Source organism: Mobula hypostoma, chromosome 13, assembly GCF_963921235.1.
Source record: "Mobula hypostoma chromosome 13, sMobHyp1.1, whole genome shotgun sequence".
Taxonomy (NCBI): Eukaryota; Metazoa; Chordata; class Chondrichthyes; order Myliobatiformes; family Myliobatidae; genus Mobula; species Mobula hypostoma.
Genome location: NC_086109.1, coordinates 38,349,865 through 38,367,021, shown reverse-complemented (window position 1 = coordinate 38,367,021; position 17,157 = coordinate 38,349,865). Strand labels below are relative to the sequence as shown.

Genomic DNA, 17,157 nt, shown 5'->3' with positions numbered 1-17,157 from the left:
CACAATGGAATCAGAGAAACATTTATGACATAAAAATAAGTGATGCAAGTGGCTAGCTGACAATTGACCGTGTAGGAGAGAGACCGAAAGAAAGAAGTTACAGGCACATTAGCCTGACTTCAGTGGTTGGGAAGATGTTGGTGTCCATTATTAAGGATGAGATTTCGGTGTACTTGGAGGCACAAGATAAAATAGGCCAAAGTCAGCCTGCTTTCCTGAAGCGGAAATCTTACCTGACAGATCTGTTGGAATTCCTTGAGGAATTAACAAGCAGGATAGACAAATGAGAGTCATTGGAGGTCGTTGACTTGGATTTTCAGAAGGCCTTTGATAAAGTGCCACACATGAGGCTGCTTAGCAAGATAAGACCCCTTAATGGAAAGACACTAGCATGGATAGAAGATTGGCTGACTGGCAGGAGGCTAAGTGTACGATAAAGGGGGCCTATTCTGTTTGGCTGCTGGTGACTAGTGGTATTCATTTGGAACCAGTATTGGGGCTCAGTCTGTTTACACTGTACATCAATAATTTTGATGATGGAGTTGATGGCTTTGTGGCCAATTTTGCAGATACAAAGATAGGAGGAGGAGCGGGTAGTGTTGAGGAAGGGAGTTTGCAGAAGGACTTAGACAGATTGTGAGATTGGGCAAAGAAGTGGTTGATGGAATATGGTTCAGGGAACTGTATGCTGAAGGAATAAAGGCATAGACTGCTTCCTAAATGGGGAGAAAATCAGAGGTGCAAAGGGACTTGGGAGTTCTTGTGCATGATTCACTAAAGGTTAACTTGCAGGTTGGATTGGTGGTAAGAAAGGCAAATGCAATCTTAGCATTCAATTTGAGAGGACAGAATATAAGAGCAAAGATGCGGGGCTTTATAAGGCATTAGTCAGACTATTGTAAACAGTTTTGAGCCCCTTATCTCAGAAAAGATGTGCTGCAATTGGAGAGGGTCCAGAGGAAGTTCACGAGAATCATTCTAGGAATGAGGGGCGTTTGATGGCTCTGGGTCTGTACTTGCTGGAGTTTAGAGAATAAGGGGGGAAATCTCATTGAATATGAAATGGCCAATAGAGTGAATGTGGAGATGATGTTTCTTATAGTGGGTGAGTCAAGGACCAGAGTGCAAGGCCTCAGAACTGAGAAATGTCCATTTATATCAGAGATGAGAAGGAAAATCTTTAGCCAAAGCGTGGTGAATTTGCAGAATTCTTTGCTACAGACATCTGTGGAAGCCAAGTCAATGAGTATATTTAAAGCAGAGGTTGATAGACTCTTGCTGAGTCAGGGTGTCAAAATTTATGGGTAGAAGGCAGGAGAATGGGGTTAAGAGGGATAATAAATCAGCCATGATGGAATTGCGAGGAAGACTCGATGGACCAAATAGCCTAATTTGCTCCTATGTCTTATGGTCTTTTAAAGTATTAGTCATACCTGCAAAATATGTTCTTTTGTAACCGTGTCTTGATAGATCTTGTAATGGTTGTCACTTGTTAGATGTTTCTCTTTGAAGCTCCAGACCACAGAAGGCTTTGGATTTCCTTGTACATCTGCTTTAAAATTTGCATTTTTGCCTTAAGAAGATTAACAAATGCTAATTAATCTACTTCCAAAAGACAAACAAAAGTCAATGCTTTATTCCAGAATGCAAATAATGATCTCATTTTTGGAAACTCCAGTAGTAGTCTGGTTTCAATGTTAGACATTTATATTACAGGGTAGGATAAGCAGGAGTATTGGTTCACAGTCAACATTTTTACATTTCCACTCCACAGTCTGCAGAATTGGAAAATAATAAAGTGTTGGAAGTGAGATCACAGTATCTGGTATAATTCCATTGCTTTGGTACATTTTTGTTTAACTGTTGTAGGTACCAGCGTTTAATGGGCTCTCTGCTTGGTAGGAGATGTAATGTCAGTAATCGGAACCATAATGACTGATCTCTTGATTACTCCAGCACCAATGTGGACTGCAAAGAATACTGCATGGTAGGAAGCCATTCATCCCACCCAACCTTCCACCCCTAACTTGTCATGCTTTAGCTTTTAAATTCTGTGTCAAAATGCACTTTGGAAGTTATGATTAAATCAGGTTGCAGCAACCTTGCAGATATAGCAGATCATCATAAGCTCAAAGAATTTTTTTTTTAAAGTCACCCCATATCACTTCTGTATTTATTTTCAGTTATTTTGAATCTGTATCCTTGGGTATCTCCTGCAACTGGAAATGGAATGTCCTCATTTAATCCCAAAACCCTTTTTTGATTTCAATATTGTTATGTTTCCTTGTCTGTTGTTCAGGAGAATACTGTTGGTTGATTTATTCTCTCACCAGTTTATACTTGTCATTATTTATTCAAGTATAAAAGCAGGAATTTCTACTCCACTTCTTGTAGTGGAGCTGTTGCCCAGATGTTCAGGTTCATGCTGTCAACTGAGAGTCATCATAATCTCCAAATCATATTGCACCACTGATAAAATAGTACTGCAAATGTAGTTGAAGGTGGGTTGAGATTTAGAACAGAGAATTCTCTCTAAAGGACAGTTCAGAACTCTCTCAAATTCTTTGTTCCTTACCCTCCTGCAAGGTCAGTGAGATTGGTCGGCGTAAAATATCTGGAAAACTACATCCTTCTGGGATATTTTCTGTGTACTCAACCAGTGTGACTCCCGGAACTGTTGATTTCTTTATCTTGATACCTACAGATTTCAACAATATAAAAAAAAACAGGACTTTGTTGTTTTATTTTAATGAGGGATTTTTGTCATTTTTCAAATCACTTGCTCTTAGTTTTGTTGGAAAGGTCAGTTTCAAATGATCAGGAACCTGTCACAAGCATTGATACAGTATTGTGCACATTGTTCTGAATTTTAAGTGGTCTTTAATATGGCTGCAAAGGAAATGATAATAAATGCAGAAATCATTTGGACTGCATATGGGAATTAGAGTACATCAGTAGAACTAATAACATTGTGGATCTCCTGGATCTTATGCTTAGACCTATTATCATGGAGGAGAGTTGATTCTAATCCTCCCAACCAGAAACTTGAGGCTTGTTACCTTCAAGGAGAGTGACAGAAATGTTACATTATGAAGTCCAGGAAAAAAAAAATAAGATAGAAAGCCAAAAAAGCATTGAATTAAAGAATGAGGATGCATCTTCAGATAAGACAAAATAAACGTAGGAACAAAAGCAGATAGCTCTGCACATTGAAAGTGATAAAACATATGCAATGGATCTGTAAGTATCATAGTGCAATCAACCCCCAGTGAATTATTTAAGAACTAATTAATTGCCATGATGGGACAATGAATTAAAATTGGTCTTCATTCATATTGAGCCTACAATCAATTGAAATAGAACTTCACAAATCTAAGATACCTGAAGCACAATGTTTTTCTATTTAATCATGAAGGAAGAAAACTCTGATCATATTCACTCAAGCAGTGAGAGAAATTCAATTTGTGTGAATCAACTGAAAAGTTGGCAGTGACTCAGTAATTAGATCAGCCATTTGATAACTGATAGCCACAACGTGGAAATGGGAGATTCTCTCCAGTATATAGTCATGTGGTTAGCAGTTGACCTTGGTTAAATGTAACACAAGTCTGCACCAAAATTGCATTTTAAAAATATTCAAGTGGGACATTGTGATTCTTGCAAACTTCTCAAACTTATTTAGTTGTGCTCCAAAAGAACGCATGCTCTCAAAAATTAAAAGGATGTACCTGATTCAGAGGTTTTAACTCCTTGATTAATAACTTTCTTCTCCATGGTTTGTCTCTCGTTTTCAGCTTTCTCAAAAGATTAAAATTCAAACCCTAAATTGAACGAAAGTGTTATTTTCATTATTGGATTTTATGAAATTTTTTCTAATAAAACCTTGAAGAATAATTTTAAATGGGTCATTGGGATTGCAAACAATTCCTCCTATTCTAATATCTCTATTTTCCTTTTCAGGGTAGCTGGGCTCCTATTGGAATCTTTGACCTACAGCAGCATTCAAATGGTATGGTTCTGCACGACATCATGTGCCTGTTCTTGGAGTTTACTGATCAGCCGTGTTTAGTACTTCCAGGTCGACCTTGAAGTCATGCAAATTCAGGGCCTTGCGTGATCCTGTGGACATGAATTCTCTCTGTTGTCTTGAACTAAAGTGCAGTGGGAGCTGAAACATTGAAGACAGCGAGAGTGGCTGTCAGGGGCTCTACACTCAGCAATTGATCAATCGATCTCTCTCTTTCTTGATGGTGAGGGAAAGTTTGCTGCCAGTTCTCAAGTCGGGGAACTCGAAATAAAAAGCAACGTTTCAGACTGACTGTAGCATCGAAATAGCGACCGTTGCTGTGGAAGGAGCATTATTTGTCTCTCCCTTGTTAGTGAGAGAGAGAGCCTGCGGGATGTCGAAAATGTTGGAGTGAACAGTTAATTTTTGATATACTGTAGCTCATGGTCTCTCTTTGGGGGCTTTGCCGCTGTTTGATTGGTGGGTGGTGGGAATGCAGATGCTTTATACTAGAATAAGTTGGGGAGGGTTTGCTGCTGCTTGTGTGTGCAAGGGCGTGTGGGACTTTGGGGTTCTTCTGTTTTTTCTGTCATTCATTCTTTGGGGTTTTTATTCTATTTTGAGGATGTCAGTGGAGAGTGAGAATTTCGGGTTGTATATTGTCTCTGATATTAAATGGAAGTATTGATTGTTTGAAGAACCACACATGCACTCATAGTACATACTTGAAGAGCAGCACCTCTCCAACAGTACTACACTCTCTCTTCACTGCCCCGAGCATTGGTGGGGTTTCAATTCTCTTACCTCTGGAGTGAGATTGAGTTAGGGAGAGCTTGCCACTACCTGAGCAATGACAATCTCATTTGCAATCACTGTCATAGAGGCAAAACCACCAAATCAGCTTAACATCTTTTTAAACTTTCTTGGTTATCTCAGCCCTCTCTACTTCCTACTTATCTTGGGGCAAGATTGAAAACCGAGATTTGATTCATGGGCCTGTTCCCAAATGAGATTCATATAACTTCCTTCTTGTTACTGCTTCCATGGAAGTTGTAAAGTTAGCAGAAAATATTCTTTGAATATAGCTACCTCTAAAAGGACTGATGTTTGAACGAAGGGAAATCTTTGTTCTGAATGCACAATTATCAACATACTGACATTTTCAGTACAAACACTGATCCATTTTAACATTCTCTGAGATTGACACTAAATCAAAAATTATCATTTACAAAATTACTTACAGTATATGCCCATGTTAGGAACCGTATGCCTAATGATTGAAGAAAATAATTTGCAAGAGTGTCTCTGTTTTCATGTTAGGGTCATCGGACACTCATACATTTATGCATCCAGGACCATGCTGAAGTAATAGTGAACAGTCCATCACTAGTGAACTGTTTTCTATTTACATTACAGAAGAATCATAGAACAAATCATTGAATCAAAAATGGTTGTAACACAGAAGGAGGCATTCAGTCTAGATCAAATCTACCACAGCAGCTCATTGGTTCCATTGGCTGCTGGTCCCCCGACCCCTTACTCAGGGCCTTGCAAATATTTCCTCATCAGGTATTTATTAATCCTCTTAAAAGTGATTGTGGAGCCTACCTCACCTCATCAGCAAGCAGTTTAATCCAGATTCCAATTAAATGCTGCATAATATAGTTATTGTTTTTACTTGTGCGCATAGTTCTCAATTGCTAGACAAATAGGAACAACCTTCCAACATCCACTCAGTGCAGCTCTGCGTCTATTTTCAGATTTCTTTTAAACTCCCCTAAAGAAAGTCTCAGTTTCTTCCACTTTATTCTTGTACATGTAATCTCTCAGTTACCATGAACTATTCTTGGAGATCTCTTCCGGACCCTCTCCAATAATTCCACACTCTTCCTTTAATGGGTCAATCAGAACTGAACACAATATTCTGGATGAGTGCACACCAATGTCCTATAAGGAAGCAAAGACCTGTTGAATCATATCAATCAAACTACTATTTCTTCAAGGTTGCTGAAACCCAGCAGTTCATAATGACTGGTGAGCATATTAGCCTGGGGTGCTATGATTTGTTTAACCACTTTTATGAATGAAAATGTCCAGTACTGGAATTTGGACATTCTTTTAGCATTATGCAAGCTGGAGCCAAGTTGTAAATGGATTTTAGGAGTGAGTTATATAAATGGCTTTCTAAACTATTCTGATGCAATCCACTTTAAGATTTCAAGATAAGATATGTACTTGATCAGTTAATTAAGCTTATTAACTCATCAGAGACAAAAATAAAGAGACAGCTGGCAGATAGATATACGGTGGCAGGACAGAGGCCTGTTGCATAATTCTGCTGCTTCATAGCTCTAGTGGCCCAAGTTCACTTTTGAACTCCACTGCTGTCTGTGTGCGTCTTGCTTGGTCCCTATTATGTCTATATGGGTTTCCTGTGAGTGCTCTGGTTTTCTGTGATGTCCCAAGCACTTGTGGGTTGGGAGATTAATTGGCCTGTGTAAAATGCGCCTAGTGTACAGGTGAGTTGTTGAACCAGGGGAGAATGAAAGAAATGTGAGGAGATTAGGTTACTGGAAGAATTGTGAGAAATGGAATTGCATTGTGAGCTGGCATAGACTTCACTAGGCATTGGATCTAATGTCATAAAATGTTAGTATTGAAAGTAGTATCCTGGTTTACTGCAATTTTATTGCCTGTACAGTATAATAAAAGCCACCAACAATTTGAAGTATTAAAATAGTTTAGATGCTGCAGAATCCTTTTGGCACACAGATGAGTTTCTAGCCATCTGGTCGAGTTGAACAAGTGTCCATAGTCATTTATGTATTTGGTCCCTCTATGTAAATTGAAACAGTAGATGATTATGTTAATATGAATTTGTAACTTGTAAGGTTTCAAAATGTACATTTCAAAATCTTATAATATTTCACTTACGAATAATTAAATTGCCTCTTTTGGTTCATTTACTGTAAAAGTCATATTGAACTGTTATATTCAGTGCCATTGAGAATTTAGGATAAAAGTTCTTGTGTTACTCTCCTGTTACTTGTATGTAAAATTAAAGGATTATCAAAAGTATGTGTGGTTCTCAGAAGCTGGAAACCATAATGCAGAATAAGTAAGTTCTAGGAACAAAGGCCCAAGTATTGTTGGAGTGTGTTTTTTCATGCACACTTCACTCATACTCTGACTAGGTCCCCAGCCAGTTCAGACCTGATTGGCGAGGTCGAGAAATACACAGGGCTTTGCACTCATAAATCTACAAGGAATATCCCTGGGCTGAGCTGGATGTCAAAACTGTCAAGAACTTGAATCTTCATAAATGTCTCTGACAGGTGTATGACTTTGAGGCAAGTGTATTCGAAGGGGATGCTACAGAGACAGGTGAAGTAACGGAGAGGAAGACATAAAAAGGTTCGAAAAAAACACAAACTAGTGATGCAAAATTTTGAAGTCCAAATCTTTGTCAATAATGTTTCTTAGCTTAAGTCTACTCTTTCTGTGTTCTAAATTTGTCCCAGTTTTTAAGAAGAAATTAGATAAACAACAAGAGAAATAAATGAGTTTAAACAGACATAATATGAGTATGGAAAGTAAACAGGGGTATTTCTTTGTAAAATTAAACTTTACTCCCTTGACCTGTGGTTTTGAGCAGCAGTGGAAAGAGTGAGGAGTTTCAATTTCATGAGGAGTTTGAGGAGACTGTGTATCATCAAAGAATCAAGCAAATTTCTGCAGATATACCTTGGAGAGCATCCTAACTGTTTGCGTCACCATCTGGTATGGAGGGGCCACTGCACAGAATCGGAAAGTTGTAAACTCAGCCGGCTCCATTATGGGCACTAGCCTCCCCAACATCCAGGACAGCTTCAAAACGCAAGGCCTCAAGAAGATGATACCTATCATTAAGGACCCCCATCACCCCACAACGGTAGCATAGCAGTTAGTGCAATGCTCTAATAGCTTGCAGTGTTGGAGCTTGGAGTTCAATTCCGATGTTCCTAGGTTCACAAGGATGATTTCGAAAATGAAAGGATTATCATACAAGGAACATTTGATGGCTCTGGGTCTGTACTCACTGGAATTTAGAAGGATGGGGGGGTGATCTCATTGAAACCTTTCGAATGTTGAAAGGCCTAGACAGAGTAGATGTGGAAAGGATGTTTTCCATGGTAGGGGAGTCTAGGACAAGAAGGCACAGCCTCAGGATAGAGAGGTGTCCATTTAAAACAGATGCAAAGGAATTTCTTTGGCCAGAGGGTGGTGAACTTGTGGAATTTATTACCACAGGCAGATGTGGAGGCCAGGTCATTGGGTGTATTTAAGGCAGAGCTTGATAGATTCTTGATTGGACACACATCAAAGATTACAGGGAGAAGGCCAGGGAGTGGGATTGAGGACGGGAAGAAAGGATCAGCCATGTTTGAATAGCGGAGCAGACTTGATGGGCCAAATGCCTGGTTCTACTCCCACGTCTTATGGTCATCTGTATGGAGTCTGTGACTGCCCCGTGATCACATGGTTTTTCTTTGGATGCTCCAGTTTCCTCCTACAGAGCAAAGACGTACCAGTTGATAGGTTAATTGGTCATTGTAAGTTGCCCCGTGATTAGGGTTGAATCAGGGGTTGCTGGAGTGGAAAGGCCTACTGCACACTCTATTTCTAAATAAAAATAAAATGAAAAATAAAATCTATCCAAAGGCAAATTGCACCGGAAAACAATTTGTTTTTCAAACATGTTGCTTCCTCAGAAAGTTTCTGTGACTTTGATAGACTGCTTGAAGCTGAAGACAAATATAATTTCAGACTACATATTTCAGGTAGGAATTTGGAGAAACAAGAAATTAACTTATATTGCAAAACAGTGCTGATACTTTGCAACAGTTCAACTAAGCTAAATATGATTTATTGATGATTTTTGTTTCTACTCTGTGTCTGAGGCTTCTCCTAGTGTCCAACAATAATCAGCCAGAATTGATGAATTCCAGTTGCACTGATACCGTTTCTCCATGACTGCAATGTCCCGGTGAAACCTTTCACTATGCTTGTCACTGGCAGCACCAGGAGTAGCAGGGAAGAAGTCTAAATTGGTATGAAACAAATGTGAGGAGCCCAGACTTTGTCTAGGTTGTCAATTTTACACCCGAAGTAGAACTCATAGGCTTTCTTAATAAGAGGAGTTATTCTGTCTTTAGATTTAAACATACACTTGACACAAATATAACAAAGTACTGCGGCTGTTGCAATATTGGAGACATTTTGCAATCATAAATACTCCTGAAAATACAATTACTTTATTATAATGAGTACACACAATCTGCTATGCGCCTAGAGCATGCATATCAACATGATCACAAACTGATATACATGTAAACATAATGCATAGAACAGGATGTGTGTAATGCTTTTATATCTTTTCTGCAACCTGTCCTGCCATGCAGCATCCGCTCTGCCTAAGCATGCCCAGGCATGTCTGGACAAGATAGAAAACTTCTCAGCTTGCATTGTGGGCAACATTTTAATTGACTTGAATTACAGATTGAAATAACAAATATAGGAGATTAGAAAAAAATGGTACATGATTTGAAAATTTCATGGTAATTTTCATGATCAGCAGCCCAAAATCAGTAAGATACACCCAAAAGTATTCAGGAAGCAAAATCTTTGTATTCCTGTGTTGTTAATACATTTCATTACCCAACATAGGATCTTTTGATGTATTATTGCAGGGAATAAAATGCTAATTGCAATTACTTAGGTTCTGAAATTTCTTTAAAGTCACTGCTCCTGACAACCTGTACATTTCATTTTGTTTTAAACTATCCCTCTGTATTTTAGGATAAGGTAAACAAATGTCCTCAAGAGAACCGAGATAAAATATTTACTCATTCAAATTCAATTCAGTAAGTAATTAGTTCAATCTGTGGTGTTCTTAGAATAAGGACGAAATCCACTAGATGGCAGCAACCAAACACAAACACCATCGGGTTCTTATTGCTGTAATCTGCTTCGAAGATTCACTTTTCTACACAGGTAACTCAAGCAGTTTAAAGCTGTGGGAGCTATAGTATTACCACATAAACACTGATATTTTCTTAAATTGAAATTATGTCATAAAAAATTTGACAAATTTGTTTGTTTTTCTGAAAAATGAAAAGCATACACGAGGCTGGAACAGGTTGAGGACTTCCAGCCTCTCCGGTGTCCAGTATTTAATAATATCTAGGCAATGTTCCACTCCTGCACCATTTTCCCAACCTTTGAATTTTTTAATATCCAGAACTTTGTTGATACAAATGAGAATTTATTAATTTCCCAGACAGAGTACACATTGCTCATTGATAAAAATGAAGCTGGAGGAAGGGTTTTCAATCTGAAATGTTATTTATTTACATTGATGCAGCCTGATCTGCTTGGTATTTCCAAAATATTCATTTTTTTACAATTTGAGCTTTCTAGTAGTTACCTATTGCTTTATTATGCACATCAAATGTGACTTTTTTCCTGTGATTAATTTATTGGATAAATTACAGATTCTTACGAGGGGTGATTGATAAGTTCGTGGCCTAAGGTAGATGGTGTTAATTTTAGAAAACCTAGCACATTTATTTTTCAACATAGTCCCCTCCTACATTTACACACTTAGTCCAGTGGTATTGGAGCTTATGGATCCCTTGTTTGTAGAAGTTGGCGTCTTGGACCTCCGGTAGCCCACAGCAGGGGTGATTGATAAGTTCGTGGCCCAAGGTAGAAGGAGATGAGTTACTAACTTCAAACTTTCTACGTAATCACGCAAAGCGTTGAACTGCACGTGCATGTAAGGAGAGCTGTATAACTCATCTCCTTCTACCTTAGGCCACAAACTTATCAATCACTCCTGCCATAGACCACCTGGAGGTCCAAGACGCTGACCTCTACAAAGAAGGGATACGTATGCCCCACAACTGCTGGACTAAGTGTGTAAATGTAGGAGGGGACTATGTTGAAAAGTAAATGTGCTAAGTTTTCTAAAATTAACTCCTTCTACCTTAGGCCACAAACTTATCAATCACACCTCGTATCTCTATTTGCCAGATAGTTAATGTGGTAAATCACTCATTGGAAGCACACTTTAAACATGTAACACACATCAAAGTTGCTGGTGAACGCAGCAGGCCAGGCAGCATCTATAGGAAGAGGCGCAGTCGACGTTTCAGGCCGAGACCCTTCGTTAGGACTAGTCCTGACGAAGGGTCTCGGCCTGAAACGTCGACTGCGCCTCTTCCTATAGATGCTGCCTGGCCTGCTGCGTTCACCAGCAACTTTGATGTGTGTTGCTTGAATTTCCAGCATCTGCAGAATTCCTGTTGTTTGACTTTAAACATGTACTGGAGTTTACTCTTAAGATCAGTATTTGCCAGCTACTATGTATTCTGTAATAACAATTGCTTAAACACAGCTGTAATAGCGAGGCTATCTGAGAGAGTGCGGTATTGTTCCCAGAAATATCAGAATCAATATCAAGTTTAATATCACTGGCATATGTTGTGAATTTGTTGCTTTGTGGCAGCAATACATTGTAAATTCAGAATAATAAAAACAAGCTATAAATTACAATAAGAAATATATATAATTAAATTAAGTAATGCAAAATGAGAGCAAAAAGAAAGTGAGGTAGTGTACATAAGTTCATTGACTATTCAGAAATCTGATGGCGGAGGAGAGAAAGCTGTTCCTCATGCGATGAGTGTGTTTTCAGGGTTCTATATCTCCTCGTTGATGGTAGCAATGAGAAGAGGGCACACATAGGGTGATGGGAGTCCTTAATGATAGAAGCCATCTTTATGAGAGATCGCCTTTCGAAGGTGTCCTTGATGTTGGGGAGGCTCGTGCTCATGATGGAGCTGGCTGAGTTTACAACTTCCAGCATTTTTTTTGCAATCTTGTGCAGTGGTCCCACCAAACCAGTTGGTGATGCAATCAGTTAGGATGATCTCCATGGTACATTGGTAGAAAATTGCAAGAGTCTTTGGAGAGATACCAAGTCTCCTGCAGCTCCTAATGAGACATAGCCGCTGTCAAGCTTTCTTTGTAATTGTATCAATATGTTGGGCCCAGGACAAATCTTCAGAGATGTTGGCACCCAGGAACTTGAAACTGCTCACCTTTTCCACTGCTGATCCACTGAGGACTGTTCTAACTCCCCTTGACTTCCCCTTCCTGAAGTCAACAATCAATTCCTTCATCTCACTGATGTTTTGTGTTTTGTGCCGTGCACAATCCTGATTTGATGGAGACACATGTGAAAGCATGGAGGAACATCTGGAGAAACTTCTGAAATGCCTGCTTCGCTGCTGCTGCTACTGTGTGGTCCGGAATCTCCGGAGGAGAAGGCCCCGAGTCTTCGGCATTGCTTGTTGCTCGGTAGCCGGGGCGGGGTCGAAGAGCTCGGCAGAGGATGGTGCTCGGAGAGGCTGTATCGGAAGGGCTGGTCAGAGGCCCGAAGTTTTCAGACGGACTCAGAGTCGGCTGCGGTCGAGTGCTTCGAATGCATTGGCAGCGCTTGGAGGTTCATGGCAGGGAGAGTTTCTCCCTTCTGCCGCCTGCATTAGATGATGAGTCAATCGGGACTTTGAGCCTTTTTTTTTCCGTGCCCATGGTCTGCTGTTTATCAAATTATGATATTGCTTTGCATTGTTGCAACTATATGTTATAATTATGTGGTTTTGTTAGTTTTTGTCTTGGTTTGTCCTGTTTTTTTTATGTGAGATGATTCTGGAGGAACAATGTATCATTTTTTAATGCATGCATTTCTAAATGACAATAAACGAGGACTGAGTGTCCTCATAATCTAATAATCTAATCTAACAAGTTGCTCTATCTTGCTCCTATACACCTCCTTGTCACCATCTGAAATTCTGCCAACAATAGTTGTGTTGTTGGCAAATTTATAGATGCTGTCTGAGCTGTGCCTAGCCAGACAGTTGTGGGTGTAGAGAGTGCAGAACAGTGGGCTAAGCATGCTTCTTTACAGTGCCGCAAAGTTAATTGTCAGCGAGGAGATGATGTTATTTCCAATCCGCACTGACTGTGGTCGCTCGGTGAGGAAAACAAGGATCCAGTTGCAGAGGGAGGTACAGAGACCCAGGTTTTGGAAATCAATTCACAGATAATCAGATTTGGAAACAAAAGTATACGGGTTCTCCCTAGATTAAGAATGGCAGATTTATGGCCAATACATGCAAATGAGCTCTTATCAATATAAGTAAATTTATTTGACAACCAGTTTTGAAAAAAAACTATTTACATACAACCTCTCCTCATTAGTCAAACAAAATTGTTGCTTAATAACATGGATTGGCTTCCCAAGTGTGAGAAGTCACTTAAAGGGAGTTGCTCTGGTAGGAGCAGGCAATTGTTTCTGTTACTTTGCAGGGTATTCTATTAAACTATGTAACACATAGGGATCCTTGAAGCACTTCAAAACAGACATTCAGCATGGGGCATCCTGATCCTGTACCATTGTAAGCAGAAGGGAAGACATTAAATAACCGTCCATGTTAATTGTCCTCACCACTCATTACAATACTGTGGACGTATTTTTCAACAGCAAGACATTTTATGTATTTTCTGACTTATGGACAAAATTGAATGCCAATAAAAGCAGAACCCACTTGCAACCCAGGGATGAACTATAAGATGGTAGGTATCTTGAAGGAAACTCTCAATGTCTGCATTGTGAAATTACCAGTAGTCTGACACAAATATCCTGTTGCTTTTCAATACATTTTTACAACAAAATAGCCTGATACCAATATACATTTTTGTCCTTGGTCATATTTATATTTAACAACACTTATTTGAAATTTCTGCTCAGCTATCTTTGTTAGTGTCATTCACTTAAAACAGACAATATCATGCTAAAATTGTGAAACTCGAGCAAATTTTTAAACGAAATTCAGAGAATGGATGGCATGCCATAATGTAACTGGCAAAATTGTTCAAATGGACTTTTGAGGTAATTTTCAATTAGTTAATATCAGGTCACTCATAAATAGTGTTCCAGACTGTCATTAAAGTATTTATTTAAAAAAGAAACTCTATTAATCAAAATCTGCCATTTTTATTTTTAATATTAAGAGAAAGCATTTTTAAAGTAATTTCTGGAAAAAAAATATGGATGCAACACACTGCCAAATTTGTCTTTGCTAATACACAAATGAATTTGAGCAGCTTCTAGAGGGAAAAAAATAAAATCAGTTCTGAAAGGCAAAGGTATTTTGGGTGTGATTTGTACCTGGACCACGGTGTGTGCCATTGACTGAAACTACGCTCCATTATTTTATATGTTTCCTATCAGAGTTCTTTATGTTGTATAATTCGTGAAAATAAATAAGTTGAACAATGGCAGCTAAGCTTCTAATTTTGACTGGGCATTTTTGGGTACACACATCTAAGATTTTGCACAAGGTAAGCATTTTAATTATTGATTGCAATAGTTACCCACTTCATGACTGTTCTCACACAAGCTCATATTCTGTGCTGTCTGAGCAAAGCACACTATACAGCATGTATTGTACCAATAACATCAATTATCCCACTGTAAAGAAAAGACATTTACTTGTTATACAAAACTATTACTTGCTAAATGAAACCACTAAATGAACCTTTCAAGATCAACAATAAAACTGAAAAATAAATGTAATACAGCTATCAAAAAACGACATGCCACCTCTTGAGATAACAATTTTCTGTACTTTGCCAAAGATAATGTTTGAAAAACACAAATACATTATACATTATTAGTCACGTACATACTTTTCCACATGAAGTGTGCTGCTTGAACCTTAGTGGATGAATGTGCTATAACCCTGAGAGTTTCATATATTAGTCTGCAGTAAATAACGGTGACTCGTGGATCTTGCCAAACAATCTGTCAAAGGTATTAAGTAATGGGTCATCAAATTTCTTCCAGCTATTTGTGGAAGGAGACCACTTTCTGTCCGTCACCCTCTCAGTGCTCTTAGACTGACATACTCTGCCCCAGAATTTTTTATTGGTTTTGTTAAAAGAGTGAACAATCCAACGAACAGAGGGAGTGCTGTACATTTCATATCTTGCGGTTTTAATGTCAAGCAGTGGAGCCTTTGGGCTTCATGGAATGTAAAAGACCAGAGTCGATAGCAAAGAGAGTCACCCACATGGTCCCAGCCAACATTTATCCTCCTCTCAGCACTGCTGAAAGCAAAGAGTATTAAGTTGTCCTCAGTTGCACAGGTACAACATGAAGTTTTGCTGTAGCCTGCTTTAAAATTAAGTTTGATGTAAGTGAGTGAGGATGAAATCTGGTGTGACATCTGTAAAAAATGCTTAGTGTCAGTAAGTTGGTAATCTAGGGTGAATTTATACTCAGTTACCCGGATATTAAAATTTTTCAGGCTGTGGAAGCTGATTCTACATGAATATGTTATCAGATTTCCTAGCTAATACCAAAGTCTCAACCTCAAATATCATTCATTGTTAGTGTGTACTTTGGGACATCCTGAAAGAGATTTGAAAGATACAATAGAAATGCAAATCATTCAGACCTGTACGAAATGCGCAAGTTATTATACTGAAAGCAATCAATTGTGATGCAATTGCATATATCCAAGTACATCAGAAAAGAAGCAATATCACAAATGTGATATTTCTGTGGATATTTTTACAATTAAAGTATCATTAAGAGGGTATGATATGTGTTATTATTTCATAATAATATATACTTCTCCATTGTTTATCACCTTTGTTAATGTCGTTTTTACTGTGCATATGATGCGTTTTGCTGTGTCTTTATTTGTAACAATATTGTGCTAATTCTTTTGTTTTCACATTTTTTATTGAATTATGTAAGTAGATGAGGACATTTAAACATGATTCTATCATACACCCAAGATCACATTTGTTTAAGCATGATTCTACAATGCATCAAAAATCATGCTCAGTCTCAAAAGCATTTTGCTGGCATAAGGGAAAGAAATTCAGTCACTTTCAGTTAGCTTAGGACATTTTACTTCAGATTGGTTAGAAATTGGACCTACGGCAAAAAACAGACACCTTGGAGCCCAGGTGCTGTAATAAAATTAATCCAGTGCTAATTTACTGTAAGAGCAACTCTTTGAATGGGATAGGTGCAGTCAGAACAGTTGACAGCTCTGTCAGTGATCTGACCACATGTGAAATACACCTGGCTTCTCTCAGCATGTCACCACTCCACTGCTGGACTCAGTGCTATGTTCTATTGCAATCAATAAAGGCAGAGTAAAGTCTGTTGTGAAGGTGTTTAGCACTACTGACTGCAGACAAATCTCTTGGCATTCATTTATTATGAGTTGCCTGTAAAGAATGTGCATTGTTTTTCTTTCCACATGAACAGGACCCAAGCATTCGCAATCTGCCCACTATGAACATATTTTCGGTTGCCAACAAATTTTCAGTTCTTGGGAGACAAAGCATTTGTTGGAAGTTTTGGCCTAGTCCTCAGATTGAGTTCTCAAGAAAAATTGCCGAGCTTGATTTTGTGCTCCATAACAAACCATTGATGGTTCATTATGCAGGCTGTTCGGTTTCTGACTTCTACACATATGCATTGCAACACTGAATTCACGCCTGCTCTCTGTCTTCTGTGGACAAGCCAGTTCTGAATCCAAACTTGCAATTGACTCTGGATCCAATGCATCTTCATCTTCTGAATCAACCTACCAAGAGGGACCTTATCAAATGTCTTACTAAAGTCCAGATAGATAACAGCCACTGTAGATAACATCTCGCAAAGCACTTATGTCTCCTCCACAAAAAATTCAATCAAGTTTGTAAGGCATGACATGCCATGCACAAAGCCATGCTGGCTGTCCTTAGTGAGCAGGCGAATGTTGGAAACTGAGGTGTGGTCGATGGTCAGCATGGACTTAGTGTGCTGATGGGCCTGTTTCTGTTCTGTATGCCTCCATGATTTTAAAAGTCATCAAGGCAATTGTAGCAGACCCTTTGCAAAATAGATCAGTACTCTGTTCTGAATCACCAGTTTCAAGGGAAGCTCATGGCTCTCAGTCCTGGAACTTGAATAGGTCCACAGGGTCTCCAAATGAACACGTGGCCACTAGACCAGCATAGGCAATGACCGCAGGGAAAAA

The 17,157-nt window shown here is 38.8% G+C and overlaps 1 protein-coding gene across 1 annotated transcript in view; it reads right to left on the bottom strand.

Annotated features, from left to right (window-relative positions):
• The window catches only part of LOC134355942 (immunoglobulin-like and fibronectin type III domain-containing protein 1), an 88,077-nt gene extending 73,251 nt beyond the window's left edge, over window positions 1-14,826 (bottom strand). Inside the window, exons 1-4 of the mRNA XM_063066484.1 lie at window positions 14,804-14,826; window positions 3,729-3,821; window positions 2,576-2,698; window positions 1,434-1,573 (exon numbers count right to left, since the gene is read on the bottom strand). Of these exons, the coding sequence (XP_062922554.1) occupies window positions 1,434-1,573; window positions 2,576-2,698; window positions 3,729-3,774 (309 nt within the window). The 5' untranslated portion in view covers window positions 3,775-3,821; window positions 14,804-14,826. The remainder of the gene's footprint in view (window positions 1-1,433; window positions 1,574-2,575; window positions 2,699-3,728; window positions 3,822-14,803) is intronic.
• Between the last annotated feature and the right edge of the window lie 2,331 nt (window positions 14,827-17,157).